General features: G+C 36.4%; 1 protein-coding gene across 2 annotated transcripts in view; it reads right to left on the bottom strand.

The window, feature by feature from the left end:
• Positions 1-13,683, bottom strand: part of PLEKHH2 (pleckstrin homology domain containing, family H (with MyTH4 domain) member 2) — a 53,201-nt gene extending 39,518 nt beyond the window's left edge. For both annotated transcript variants that reach the window (XM_008590695.1, XM_008590694.1), the window contains exons 1-7: positions 13,595-13,683; positions 12,848-12,992; positions 10,561-10,697; positions 10,350-10,460; positions 10,103-10,189; positions 8,502-8,660; positions 3,740-3,820 (exon numbers count right to left, since the gene is read on the bottom strand). In XM_008590695.1, the coding sequence (XP_008588917.1) occupies positions 3,740-3,820; positions 8,502-8,660; positions 10,103-10,189; positions 10,350-10,460; positions 10,561-10,697; positions 12,848-12,992; positions 13,595-13,678 (804 nt within the window). In that variant the 5' untranslated portion in view covers positions 13,679-13,683. The remainder of the gene's footprint in view (positions 1-3,739; positions 3,821-8,501; positions 8,661-10,102; positions 10,190-10,349; positions 10,461-10,560; positions 10,698-12,847; positions 12,993-13,594) is intronic.
• Between the last annotated feature and the right edge of the window lie 269 nt (positions 13,684-13,952).

Here is a 13,952-nt window from a genome sequence, read left to right on the forward strand (position 1 = left end):
CCCCAGCCACTCTCTCCTATGGTTTCCCAGTAATTGCAGGAGAGAAGTTGGGAACGATAATATTTAGCATATCTATTTTTAAACTTTTGCTTTAATTAAGTCCATTTATTCCAGGAAAATACACGGTCTGCTTCAGATTTATAACTTCTAAAATATTTGGCCAGGTTTGCACTGTGGTTCTGAAGAAGTTCATTCTAAGTACAAAGACATTTACCATCATACCTTTTCATGCCAAGTTCCAAGGCTCAGTGCTTGGACTCTTTTTCCATCTATACTCACTCCTAGAGTGATCTCAGTCAAGTTCATGGCTTTAATACTAGCATATGTTAGTTACACTCAAATTTATAACTCCAGACTCACCAACTCTATTTAGATGTCCATAGCATCTCAAACTTACCTTGGTAAATCCTCCACAACAACCTGCTCTGCCCAGTCTTTCCCATCTCAGATGTCAGCAACTTTATCTTGCCAGCTTTTTAGGCCAAAAACCTTGGCATCATCACTGATCCTTTTCTTTCTCTCCTATCTCCTAACTTTTTGGTCGACAAACCCTATCATCAAGACTTTCAGAATGTATCCAGAATCTGGTCACTTCTCACATCTCTGTTGCCACCATTGAACCACAATCATCTCTCACTTGTGTTATTCTAAAAGTCTCCTAACTAGTGTCCTCATTATTCCCTTCTGTCTATTCTTAACCAGAAGCAGGACTCTTCCTATTAGACAGGTGAGATCATGTCCCTGCTTTGCCATTTTGCATAAGTATTATATTGAGCTAAAAGGCATTTTAAAAAACAACAGGTGTAAGAAGGGCACTCTGACCCTCTCCTTTTTCTTCCCAAAGACAGGAGATAAAACTCCCATATGTAACATGCCCTCCCTCTACTGGAAGGAAAATAACATTCTTATCATCAAGGACAAGAAGTTGAGGCCAAGGGAAATTTGTACAAACAACCCTTGTCGAACTAACCCTCATCTTCCTCCTCACTCCTCCAGCCAGTTAACTACCCTAGCCCAAGTCCCTTTGCGCCTTGTCACGTCTTCACATTTACTACTCTTTGTCCAATTTAGTACACAAGTGTTCAACTCTAACTACATCCTTGGGTCATTTCTTTATGAAGGCTCCCAAGTCAAGTAAAACTTAAATAAATTTGAATGCTCTTCTCCTATAATCTGTCTTACATCAATTTAATTTTCAGGCCTGCCAAAAGCCCTAAAAAGGCAGAAGTAAAATTTACCCTCCCCTACAAATCCTAAGTTCTTACTATGTCCTATAAGGCCCAATATGATTTGGCCCGTTATATCTCTGAACTTATCTCCTATATTCTCTTCCTAATGGACTCCGGTCCAGTCACACTGACCTCCTCACTAGTCCTCAAACACACCAGGCATGCTCCTACCTTAGGGCCTCTGCACTTGCTGTTCCCTCTGCCTGGAATGTTTTTGCCCCAAATACCCACATGGTTGCTCTTTTATTTCCTTCAGAACCTAATTAAAATGTCAGCTTCTCAGTGAGGTCCTTATGTGGATATCTTATATAAAACGCAGTATTATCTGTCTAATAGATGATTAATAGTGAAAAATTAATTTGTTTAATTAAATGTATTGCCTTTCATAAGATAACATGATTTTTTCTCCCCATTAAATTAATAATTATTTACTGAATAGTTACTATGTACTATGCTGGGCACTGAATGAAAAAATTTACCTCTAAAGGAAAAATACAAAACTAACTTTTCTACAATTTGGGGGGGGGAAGGGTAGTAAAACAAAAGCAAAATAACAGAACACAAGAGTAATACTGATAAATAAAAAGCAAGCTTTTAAAAATGGGATAAAAAACCAAATTCTAATATAGTACATGAGAATACTATCCTAATTGTGTATTTAGGTACACCAATCATGAAAATCTAGGTTTTATCTACCTCAATATTGAAGATGTCTATTCATTTTAGCAAAGGATTCACCATAGCTCCACAAATAACAAACAGACCTAGTCCTTTTAAGTGTTTTGATTTAACAAAAAAAGACACTGATCCAGATTAGAAACAAATTGCTTTCGAAACATCTATAGCACAAAATGAAGTAGGCCTATACTGATTCATATGCATCATACTTTTTTAATAATTATAATTGATTTCTGTTCACTTATCTGCATTCTTCGGGCTTGTTTCTTTTGTAACCAATGCTATCTATTTTTATTAAATTATTTTTCTATTTATAAAAACAATACATGCTTATTATAGAAAATTGGTAAGTATAGAAAGGTATTTTTTTAAAAAGTAGAAAATTATCCATAATACTATCCTCACAGATAATCACTCAACATTTTGGTATAGTTCTTTTTGATACACTATGCATACTTTTACTTAGATGTGCCAGACGGAGAATTATAAACTCAGTATCCCAGCCACTCTCTCCTATGGTTTCCCAGTAATTGCAGGAGAGAAGTTGGGAACGATATTTGCCAGAATCTTCTTCCCTGTATGGTTCCAAGTTAGAGTTTGCCTATGACAGAATCTGCATGAGATCTGGCAAGAGAGGGTGAAAGAGAAGTCATCATTCCCCTGAGACAGTTGCAGCCAGATGCCTGGGCTGGTGTGAGATTCACAGAGGCTTTCCACTGAAGTCTTGAGGACCATCTGCCTCAGTTCTTGGGCTGAAATCTTAAATGTTGATTTCTCTGACCCCGAGTGGCAGTTTCCTTGATCTCTGTTCTTCAACTTTTCTAGAAGTTATGTATGTCCCTAATTCTATACTAAAACTTTAATACCCAGAATATGTAGAGTGGCTTCTGTTTTCCTAATTTAACTATAAGTTAGTTAAAATTATACTTAATATACAATTTTGTATTGTGCTTATTCAGGTAACACGTACGTGTGAGCATTTTCCCACATTCCTTCAGAGGTATCACTTTCAATGGCTGCACTGTGTTAACCCCCATCCCATCAGCAATACTGAGAATGGCATGCATTTTAAATACAACTGGTCAGACCTTAGAGTGCAGTCTGTGAGAAGGGAACAGAGAAATGCTGACCCACATGGTCAGTGGACCAGAAGTTTAGTCTCATTAACACAGCAATCAGTCGCAGGCTGCTATTCTGTGGAGCTGACATCATTATTTTAGGCGAGTACTCCTGGCCCATGTTGGCTCAATTTTTATAGTTTCAGTAACATAAGGGTGACACGAAGTACCCATATGATGGCCGAGCATACATTTCACCTTTGATAGATATCCTGTCTTTTTACTCTGAAAGTGAAGATAACTCCAGTTCTTCTGAGGAGATTAGTTTAAAAATGAAGGATATAAAACCAGGATATAAATAGGCAGATGGATGGATAGATAAGTGGTATCCAGGAATTTGAGGGCCTGGGACAGTTCTGGATTCTTTTTTCTCCCCATATCTTCTTTCCTAGCTTGCTGTTCCCTTCACTCAAACCTTATCTAGTCTGTCAGAACGTGGGAAAATGTGAGAAATTGATAGTCGGGGGTGGAGTAAAAGGCATTTCTCTTCTAGGTCTTAGAAGATACATTAATTAAAAGTTGCTAAGGCTTATAATTAAGAATCAAGACCCTTGTAGGTGATAAATGATTACTTCAGTAATAGATTTTATACCACATTTTGACCTTATCAAAAATTCTAAGGTTTTACCTAGCAACAGAAGAGTTAAAGAAAAAATTTTAAGCCATAACAGACAAAAAATTCCTCTAATCAGCATATTAAAAACACATACATACCTTATCTTCTTGACTACGAAAATAATATAATGTCTTCCCTATAAGTGTACACCAGACTCTCTTGGAATAGCCATGTTTTACCTGAAATCATATTTCAACAAATTACAAATGTAGCTCAGAACTCTAACACCTTAAAGTATAGCTTATACACTCTATTTCAGGTTCTATAGGTATCCAGTTTGCCCAAGATATAAGTGATAGTCCACCTAGACTGTCAATGCTGTTTAAGGTTCACCTGTTACAGTAGTAGCATGGCATGTTTTGCTTTGGTGCTCACCATTCAACACTTAAGGAATGTTTAATTTACTATGTATCAAGTACTATGCCCAGGACTGAGGATTCAAAGATGGATAAAACACAGTGCCAATTCCACAAGTAAGTATATTTGATAATTTCCATATTTCATAGAACTCCAATAACCCTGTGGCTTTCTGAGTTAACACCCTCATGTTAGAAGTGAAAATATTAAAACCTAAAGAATTCTAGTGATTTCCCAAATGTAAAAGATTTGTTCATTCAAAATATCTGACACCTCCTACAGAAGTAATCACACAAAATAGTAAAATACTGGGCCAGCCCGGTGGCGCACTGCTACAGTGCACCGCTTGGGAGTGTGGTGGCGCTCCCGCCGAGGGTTCGGATCCCACATACGGACCGGTTCCCGCTCACTGGCTGAGCGAGGTGTGGGAGCAACACCGAGGGTTGCGATCCCGTTGCTGGTCCCGGTCCGGTACGGGCGCGACACTGAGGGTTGCGATCCGTTGCCGGACACGAAAAAAGACAAAAAGGAAAAAAAAAATAGTAAAATACCATTAAAAGCTATTACTATACTGATAGAGTTTGGATGTATTGTCCCCCCCAAACTCATGTGGAAATCTGATCCCCAATGTGGCAGTGCTGGAAGCTGTTTGAGTCACAGGGGCGGATCCCTCATGAATGGATTAATGCTCTCCCTGGGGGAAGAGGGATAGTGAGTGAGTTCTCACTTGGTTAGTTCCCACGAGAGCTGGTTGCTTAAAAGACCCTGGCACCTCCTCTCTCTCTCTTGCTTCCTCTCGCCATATGATCAGCTTGTACCCGCCAGCTGCCTTCCACTTTCCGCCATGAGTAGAAGCAGCCTGAGGCCCATGCCAGATGCAGCTGTCCCAGAATTGTGAGCCAAACAAACCTCTGTTCTTTATAAATTACCCAGTCTCAGGTATTTCTGTTATAGCAACACAAAATGGACTAATACATATATGTTGAGTACCTTTCATATGTCAGGCACTATGTTAAGTGACTGGATCAGAATTTGAATCTAGCTCTTGAGTGTGGATAATCAGAGATTGGGCTAGATCCTGGGGAAACTGATAAGAATAAGGTATAATATCCTTCCTCAAAGGGCTCACAGCCTTATGAGGAAGATGACAAATCAGCACTACACTATATACCTTCATCAAGAACACATCATTTCTATGTACTTTTGTTTTGGAGGGAGGGTGGCAGAGAGGAACTGGCCAGTACAGTGATCCAAACCCATGACCTTGGTGTAATAATGCTGTGCTAACCTATTGAGCTAACCGGTCAGCCCTTTATTTATATACATTTTTATGGAAGACATTTTACCAAAGTTTTTATTGAGTATTGTAGGTTTATCATCATTTGGTGGCTTTATGAAGATTCTTACTGTGAGTTCTTCCCTGCCCCAGTCATGCCCAGCTACAGGCATTAAAGATCTTACCAGACAGTCCCAGCTACATCCTCAAGTCTAGAAAAACACAAAGAACCTCATTCCCACCCATGGGTAAGATTTAAAATAAACTCTATTGTCCCAGACCTAGAATGTGGTGTGCTTTGTGGAGGTTGTCCTATAATCCCAGTCACATAGCAACAATCCCGCCAACCTAACTCTGCCAACTTCTGCCTTGAGGCTAGCCCTTCTCCTGCAATACTTAGAATGAGTTCACTCTGGAGAGGCTCACCAGCTGGAAACCAAGACACTGGCCAGTACAACTAATGCCCCAAATTCTGTTATCATGCTTGCTCATGGTAATAAGAATTAAGGAGAAAAATTAAGCAGCAAAGGATAAGTGCTTAGGTAAGGGGGAGGGGTAATTTAAAATAAGGTGGTCTGGAGGGTCTCACTGACATTAAATCTCTGAAAAAGGGAGATGAGCTATGTAGTCATCTGAGAGAAGATGACTCCTTGGGTAAAGGAAGGGCAAGCAGCCAGGCCCTGAGATGGGGTGCACCCGGTGTGTCTGAGGAGCACAAGGAGGCCTGTGAGTCTGGGGCTGAAAGAGTGAGGGAAGAGATTATTGGGGAAGGGGCAGGGAATGGGGTAGGTGGGATGAAGACTTTCAGGGTCCTGTAAGCCCTTGTAATGACTTATGTTAAATGGACTATTCTGATAGAACACATTGGGAAGAAGACAAATTACTGCCATATATGTTTTATAGTAGGCAAGTCACTGTAGTAGAAAAGTTCTGGACTTTGAGGTCTAATGGACCAAGGCTTAAATTCCATTTCTAGATGCGCTGGATGGATGTCCTCAGTTCCTCTTAGCTCCTTTGTCAATAACATGGGATTATTGTACACCTCCGTGGGTGGCTGTGATTACCAAATGAGAAAATGTAAATAAAGGATAATAGTAGTTACTCAGTAAATGCTTCCTTCCCCACTCTGAATAAGAAGTAAAACACACATCTTCTTTAAGCCCACAAATCCAGCCAGACTTTGGGCTTTCAAAACTGTGGTCTAAGCAAACAAATAACTCTACCACCCAACAGTTAGATGGATTTAGAATGTTGCTTGAGAAAAAACAAAAATGTTTCATTTGGCAAGACATGTTTCAGTTTAATTAAATTTGGAAACATATATTTATAGACAAATATCCTGGAAGCTTTGAAAAGTTAGTGTTATGCAGGTTCTTTTTCTTCTTTAAACAAACTCCAGAAAGAAGTCTCATAAAAACTGGAGTATAATGCATCTGGCTACAGACAGTGTACTTTTGAAATGATTTATCTTTAAAATAGAACAATGTGTACCTTTGGAGAACTGCAAATTAACTAGGACCTTTGCCAACTCACAGAAAAAGATGTGTTTTTAAAATATAGTTTATCTATATCTGTAATTCTTATTTATTAGGATTTCTTAAAACTCTGACTTATTCTGAAAAAAATTATAATACAAAAAATTATACTGGAAGAATCCTCATGAAGATTAAAGGCAACCTCAAATCTCAAGGCTTCAGCAAACCGAGTTACTGAAAGAATATTTTTTTTTTACTTTGTATCCATAACAAAGGTATTTCATATCAGTTCTGTTTGAAACTTTGAAGACAAGCAATATATCATATCCCAACCAGCCTTTGTCATCACATAAAACATAAGCTCCCATGATCCTGCACCATTCTCCATAACAAATCCCACCACAGCCTTGTGGGACTTTTAAAAATTTTAAAATATTAAGTATAAGTCAATACTTATTCATTCTAAAAAAAGTTAGAAAACAGAATTAATCAAAGTAAATAAATAAAATTGGCTGGCTAGTTAGCTCAGTTGGTTAGAGCATGGTGTTATAACATCAAGGTCAAGGGTCTTGATCCCTGAACCAACCAGATGCCAAATAAATGGATAAATAAAATAAAATAAAATCACACAGAGATAACCAATATACTTTGGCATATTTCCCATTCAGACATTTTTCTATGAATATGTATAACAAAAATGGGATAATAATGTGAATACTGCAATCTACTTATCACCTAACAATGCGTCATACCATATTTCTATAGCATTATTATATTCTTTTACAACATTTAAAAGGCTGCGTAGAAAAGTACCATATGACTGTATAAACTATTCCCTACCCTACGTCTAAGTTGATTCCAATTTTTCTTTGTTATGAACCATGCTGTGCAAGCAATATTTCTGGGGTAATGAAAATGCTCTATATCTTAACAGAGTAACAGTAGATATCTTTCGAAACTCATCAAACTCTACACTTACAGTCTGTGCATTTCAGAGTATTTTCATTATACTTCATTTAAAAAATAGGGGGAAAAATGCTATGATGGATAGCCTTATATTTAAATCTTTTACAAATTAAGACCATTTCATAAGGATAAATTTCTCAAACTTAGATTGCTGGATCAAAGAATATGTATATATGTTTTTAAAATATTTGATATTCATTTATTCATTTGTTTGTTCAGAAATATTTAATGAGTTAACACTTTGGCCAAATTGCTTTCCAGAATAATATTCTCACTAGCAAAGTTCTTAATCTGTATCTATTATTACAATACCTATTATTTCAATTTGTGCTTTTAAAAAAAATATTAGTGACGGTCAAATGTTTTTCCATATGCTCATTGATCATTTGTATTTCTTCTTATCTCTACTTCTTTCCCACTGTATCTTTTGTTCCTTTTCCCCCATTGGTATTCACACTTTACTTACTGATTAGAAAAAGCTTGTTAAATATTAAGTATATAACTGGTTTCACACATTTCAACTACCTTTTCAAAGTTTTTCATCTGCCTTGTTAAAACTCTGTTTATAGAATTTTTGATATTGCACTTACATTTTTATATGTTGTAGTCAAATTTGTCTTTCCAGCTGTATGGTTTTTGTTTTGGACATCATACTTAAAACACACTTCCCCACCTCAAGATAATATTAATATTCAATCTACATATTCTTTGACACCCACTGTTCATAATCAGTAGGGCTCATTCATGTAGTTGCCTGAAACAATGCCATGCACACAAGGTCCCTACCTTAGTGAGCAATCCCTTCACAGCTGGTTTGCCCTCAGGCTGCAGGAAAAGCGGGTTGGCAGCTTGTACTCGAAGAACATTCTGTAACACTTTAATCCATTCTTCCAATATGTTGGGAGAATCTGCAGTCAGATAGTATGTGTGTTTTTCAGTGGTCAACTAAAATGGGATAAGAAAGGCATAGGAAAGGAAATTGTGAAGATTTAGGATTATTAGCATTTCCTCATCTATTCTTCAAACATTATTAATTAACATGGAAACAAACACGCTAAACTTTGAACCCTAAGTTCTAAATAAATGATTCCACAACAGTTTAGAATATTTTAACCACTTTGTGAGAATTACAATAATTGAATTTTTGTTTAAATTATTGTTTTCACTTCAGTTTACTTTAAAACTTTTCACAATATTAAATTTTTGGTTCAAGATTTTATATCTTTATTTACTTGTCACCTTTTACTTTTTTTCTTAAATGCGCTACAGGCTCCTCGTTGAAATGAGAAGCAGAATGACTGGAAACGATAATAAAATAACACATTTTTAGCAATATGAGAGGAGTTTTTTTTTTAATATATAGAAATGAAGAAATCAACTATAAATAAAATGAGAAAAGATCTTGCACATAAGAAGAGAAATTCTTGGAACTAACATGTGATCAGATATTATGAACTCACATTTTCCAGTCTCAAATTAACCACATTGTAAATTTTCCAAATATTTCATAAGCTTACAAATGATTCTTAAGTGCCATATTCTAAGACAAGGCTTTCCCTGATTCTCCTTTCTAAATTTTTAGGAGTTCTCAGGTAAAATCCGCTGGAAACACTGATAATGTACCTTTCTGGCAATTGGTGTCTTCCACTCTCCAAAGGAGCAAGATAAGAAAATAATGGTTATTGAAAGCATTTCAGAAATAAAGTATCTGAATTTAAATTACATATAATAGACTACCTAAAAGTCTGTATTCTAAGTTTAATAGGTTTCTGGCAAGACCAGCCTTTGTGTGGGTAAAATGAGCAGCAGATACCTGTATGGTGTGACCTGGCGGGACAGCCCCTCTGCTCACCAATACCTTTCCCACTTATGTGTTATAGCATCTGAAGTTCATATAAGAACTGTTGCTTTCCAATTCTATATTAAAATAAAAACCCTTCTGAATTTAATACTACATTATATTACTAACATCGTATTAGGAATTCATTTATCATAGGATCCTTCCCTGAAATAGCTTAACAGTTTGAGAGCTGAAAATACCTTAAATATGGGGAAAGAAGAATGTAAAGCAAGAAAAGGTAAGGAAAGTATAGTGGGAGTTACTTAACACAACTTAGCTTATAATATTTTGAACTAAAAAGTCTTGTGGCATTAAACTGACCCCAAAATGAATAAAGAAACATTGAATCATCCAATCACCCTTCCACTGGCTTAGATAATTGAGAATTGAGTTTTGCATAATACAAAAAAAAAAAAAAAAGTAAAAAAATAAGTACCTGAACTGTTTGTTTGTTGTCTCCTCTTAAAACTCACCCTTCCACTGGCTTAGATAATTGAGAATTGAGTTTTGCATAATACAAAAAAAAAAAAAGTAAAAAAATAAGTACCTGAACTGTTTGTTTGTTGTCTCCTCTTAAAATACTGCAGGATGCACTAAGTTCAATATGACCCTGGGGTTTTCTAATTACATCACTCTGTAGGAAAAGAAGAAAACTAAATGTAAAGTGATTAACTGTAATAGTAACAATAAAAAATCCTTTGTATCATTAATTGCATTATAGGGAAAACAATCAATCAGGAATTTGATGTATAGTTTGAGAAATTCAGTTCTAAATAGCAAGCACTTTTACTCACTGGAGATTTGTAGTAAAGTAATTCACCACCTTTAAGAACAAACCACCTCCGCTTCCACGTCTTAACTTTACCACTCATTTTTAACAAGTAGCCGGATTTTTCCAGTGGTTCCTAATAAAAAAAAAGATTTATTAAAAACCTTTTAAGTTTCCTTTTGGAGGCTCAAACTATTTGATTCATTAATTTTTAAAAAATCTGATTCACTGTTTACATTTTTCCCATTATCACTGGAAGATGAGCAAGTTTTAGGAAGCTTGTGCTCTGGCTGTGAGTACTCTGTTTCTGTGGAATAAGCATCAGGAGGAATAGCGTAATCACTTTCAGAAGCCACGGAGGAGAGAGACACACCTAAAAGAACAAAGAAATAAACCAAGTCAATACTTAATACTGGGGTGGTCCAAATGCTGTCTGTGAGTTCTCCTATGAAATGCACCTCTTCCTAAATCATAAGCCTCCCTAGACTGGATGTATTCTCATGCCTTTGGCCATGAAAAACTTTTAAAGCAGAAAACAGAACTAAGGGGTAGGGACTGTCATGCAAATCTCCAAAGAAGTCAAAGAAACATAAATAATATTTTGGTATAATTACAACCACATCTATTTTTACATATATAAAATATATGCATTAGTCTACTAATGTATCTTCTATTAAAAACTTAAAATATGTATGTTTACATATTGATGTATAGGCAAACAAATGCCGAACCTTAATTTATCAAGATTTTCACAAAGTTTCAACCACTTAATTTCTGTAATCACTTTTAAAGTACCTTCTCATTAAAAAAAAAAAGACTTCAGTAGTATTTTTTCATGTAAGTCCAATAAACTACTAAATAGTTTACACATTTTAAAAATCTTTCATAAAAGAGAAGCAAGCAATAAGATTTAAAGATATAAACACACTACTTCATTTGCCAGCAGCTACGAAGTAAAATTCAGTGGAACATTTTCATAATAATTCACTTGCCTTTATAAAAAACTACTTGTGAGTTGTAAGCACAATTGGAGGATCACTATAATTGGAGATTTTGAATATATTAAATAAAATCAAGGACTTAGGACATATTCATTACAGTATCCAGCAATTTTTGAAAGCGTTTATTAACATTTAAAGATGTATTAGGACAATGTCACTCCTGTGACACTATTCTTTACTTGACTTGGACAAATAACAGTTGTGCTAATATCTTTATTTTTCATAGAATAACAAATTTAGATCTATAAGGGACATCAGAGATCATCCTGGCTAATATCCTCATTCTCTAAGGAGACTAAGACCCAGAGATGAAAGGATCTGGTGGGGCAATGTTGGCCTGCAAATCTCGGGCTCCCAGCCCCAGGACCAGTGTGCCAGGCACTGTCCTGTGTGCTAGAGATAGAGCAGACAACAAAACAGAGAAATTTGAGCCCTCATGGAACACACATTCTAGTGGAGGGAGACAGATTGACAGACAGGGGGTAAATGCTATGGAAAAATAAAATGGAGAGCAGACTACAGGGAATAGGAAGAATCAGCAACAGTAGGGCAAAATACTGCAATTTGAACAAAGTATTGAAGGAGGTGAGGAAATGAGCTATACAGACACTTGGGGGGAAGAAAACCAGGTGGAGGAAACAACAGTGCAACGGTCCTGAAATAAAAGCATGCCTGGCGTGTTCCAGGAACAGCAAGAAGGCCAGTGAAGCCAGAACCTACAAGAGAGGAGAAAGCAGATGAGGTCAAAGACATTCGAGCCATTGCACTTCTGCAGAGCAAAAGTGTGACATAACCTGATCCTGGCTGTAGCTGAGCAAGGTGAGAGCAAGGAGACCAGCTGAGCCCTAAAATGTTAAATTGTTGAAAGCTGAGTAGCTCCAGTTGAAGCTGAGATGTTCCATGGAACACAGTTTGAAACCAACCGATATAAAATGCTTCATTAAAGGCTTTTTATAAAATACAGATGTCATTTTGTGGGATTAGATCTCTATAACCTCTATGTACAAATTTCTTCAAAACCCCTACAAATCACAGACGTGCCCAAAGCAAAGTGTTGGTTGTTTTCTACTTTAATATCAGATTAACCAACAAATTTCAGGTATATTTTCTGTCATTTAGTAGTGTAACAAATTCAGCTGAAATTGGTCGATCCCACAAACTATCCAAAAATGCCACATAGTTACTATAAAAGAGCAACCTCATTTTGGCTAAATATCTCACTTTCTTCGCACAATAAAGTGGTCTCTCTCTTACAGACAAAATTAAGCTGGAAAAAAAAAAAAGATGACAACAATGACAATGACGACAATGATGACGACTATGTGGTTTGTCAGAGAATTAAAAAGAGAATGAGGACTAGAATATAAAAGTCTCAGTCCTAGGCTAATGCTCTTTTCACCATGGTTTGAAACAATCATTTTATTATCTATTCTTTTTAAAAAGTCCTATTACGGGTATCAAATTCCTAAGAAGTATTCTGATGATCTGGAGCTGTCTTGAATGCCTGAGATTTTTCCCTCACCTCGTTTCATGGCTCTGGGGCTGCCCGGCCCACACCTACTGCGTGTGTCTGACTCTGACGTCCGGGAGCTGGACCTCGAGCTGTCTTCTTCCTCTGAGCCAGAGGAGTCACCCAGGAAAGGACTGCTACTTATTTGGGTCGCCTTCTAAAGGAAAGCAGAACAGCCTCCCTGTATCCATCTCTAACGTTACCTCTCTCTTTAGACACAGAATGTTCTACAAGAAGAAGTCATGGAATATGATTTTTTTTTAAAGCAATACAAGAATATATTTTGCCATTATCAAAGTCATGTTGTTAAACCTCAAATTTTAATTAGCAAGGCATTTGTCAATTCTAATAGATTCCTGAAAACATGAAGTTGGAAATACCTGACAATCCTTATTTTAATTAGGTACTTCAAGCAAGGAAAGGGGACCCTGGCACTGACACAAACATCTTTGTAAATTAGGAGTTTCATTACATCATTAATAATACGTTTCCTTTAAACAATTAACAGACATGGGGGTGGGAGGAGGATCACATAGGACACAACAAAAATAGACTCAGACCTCAAATACTCTGATAAAAAAAAAAAAAATTTTTCCAGACCTTTCCATTTCTTCTTTTTCATGACACATTAATGTGAACTTCTAAAACCCTCTATAAAGGGGGAGTCTGTAAAATGTTAAGAATGGAATCTGGAGCTTGAATAAACAGTTTTCCATCATGAAGAGAACCATATGTTTAAAAGTACCAATAATGAGTTACCCCCTTCAAAGTTGTATACACTGGGGTTGTCATATTCTTGTATATCAGAGATGTATAAAGTCCTGACGTGGTGTAAGAAAGCATTCCAAGAGAATCTGAAAAAGAAAACATTTTTTAAGAAACCTTCTAACTGACACATCGGTCTATTTTTTATGAATAGGAATTAGCAAAATTTACAATTAAAGAGAAATTGAATTAACACGTGATTATTAATTATACAGTCTACTTTAATGAATTACATCATTTACAGACTTATTTATACACTTTTTGACATAGTTCACTTTTTCCTCATGTGTGCTAGTTCCCCAGCTATACTGTAAGCTCTTTGAGAGCAAGAACCGTAGCTTTTATTTCTTTG

The sequence above is a fragment of the Galeopterus variegatus genome, unplaced genomic scaffold, assembly GCF_000696425.1.
Source record: "Galeopterus variegatus unplaced genomic scaffold, G_variegatus-3.0.2 Scaffold6293, whole genome shotgun sequence".
Lineage (NCBI taxonomy): Eukaryota > Metazoa > Chordata > Mammalia > Dermoptera > Cynocephalidae > Galeopterus > Galeopterus variegatus.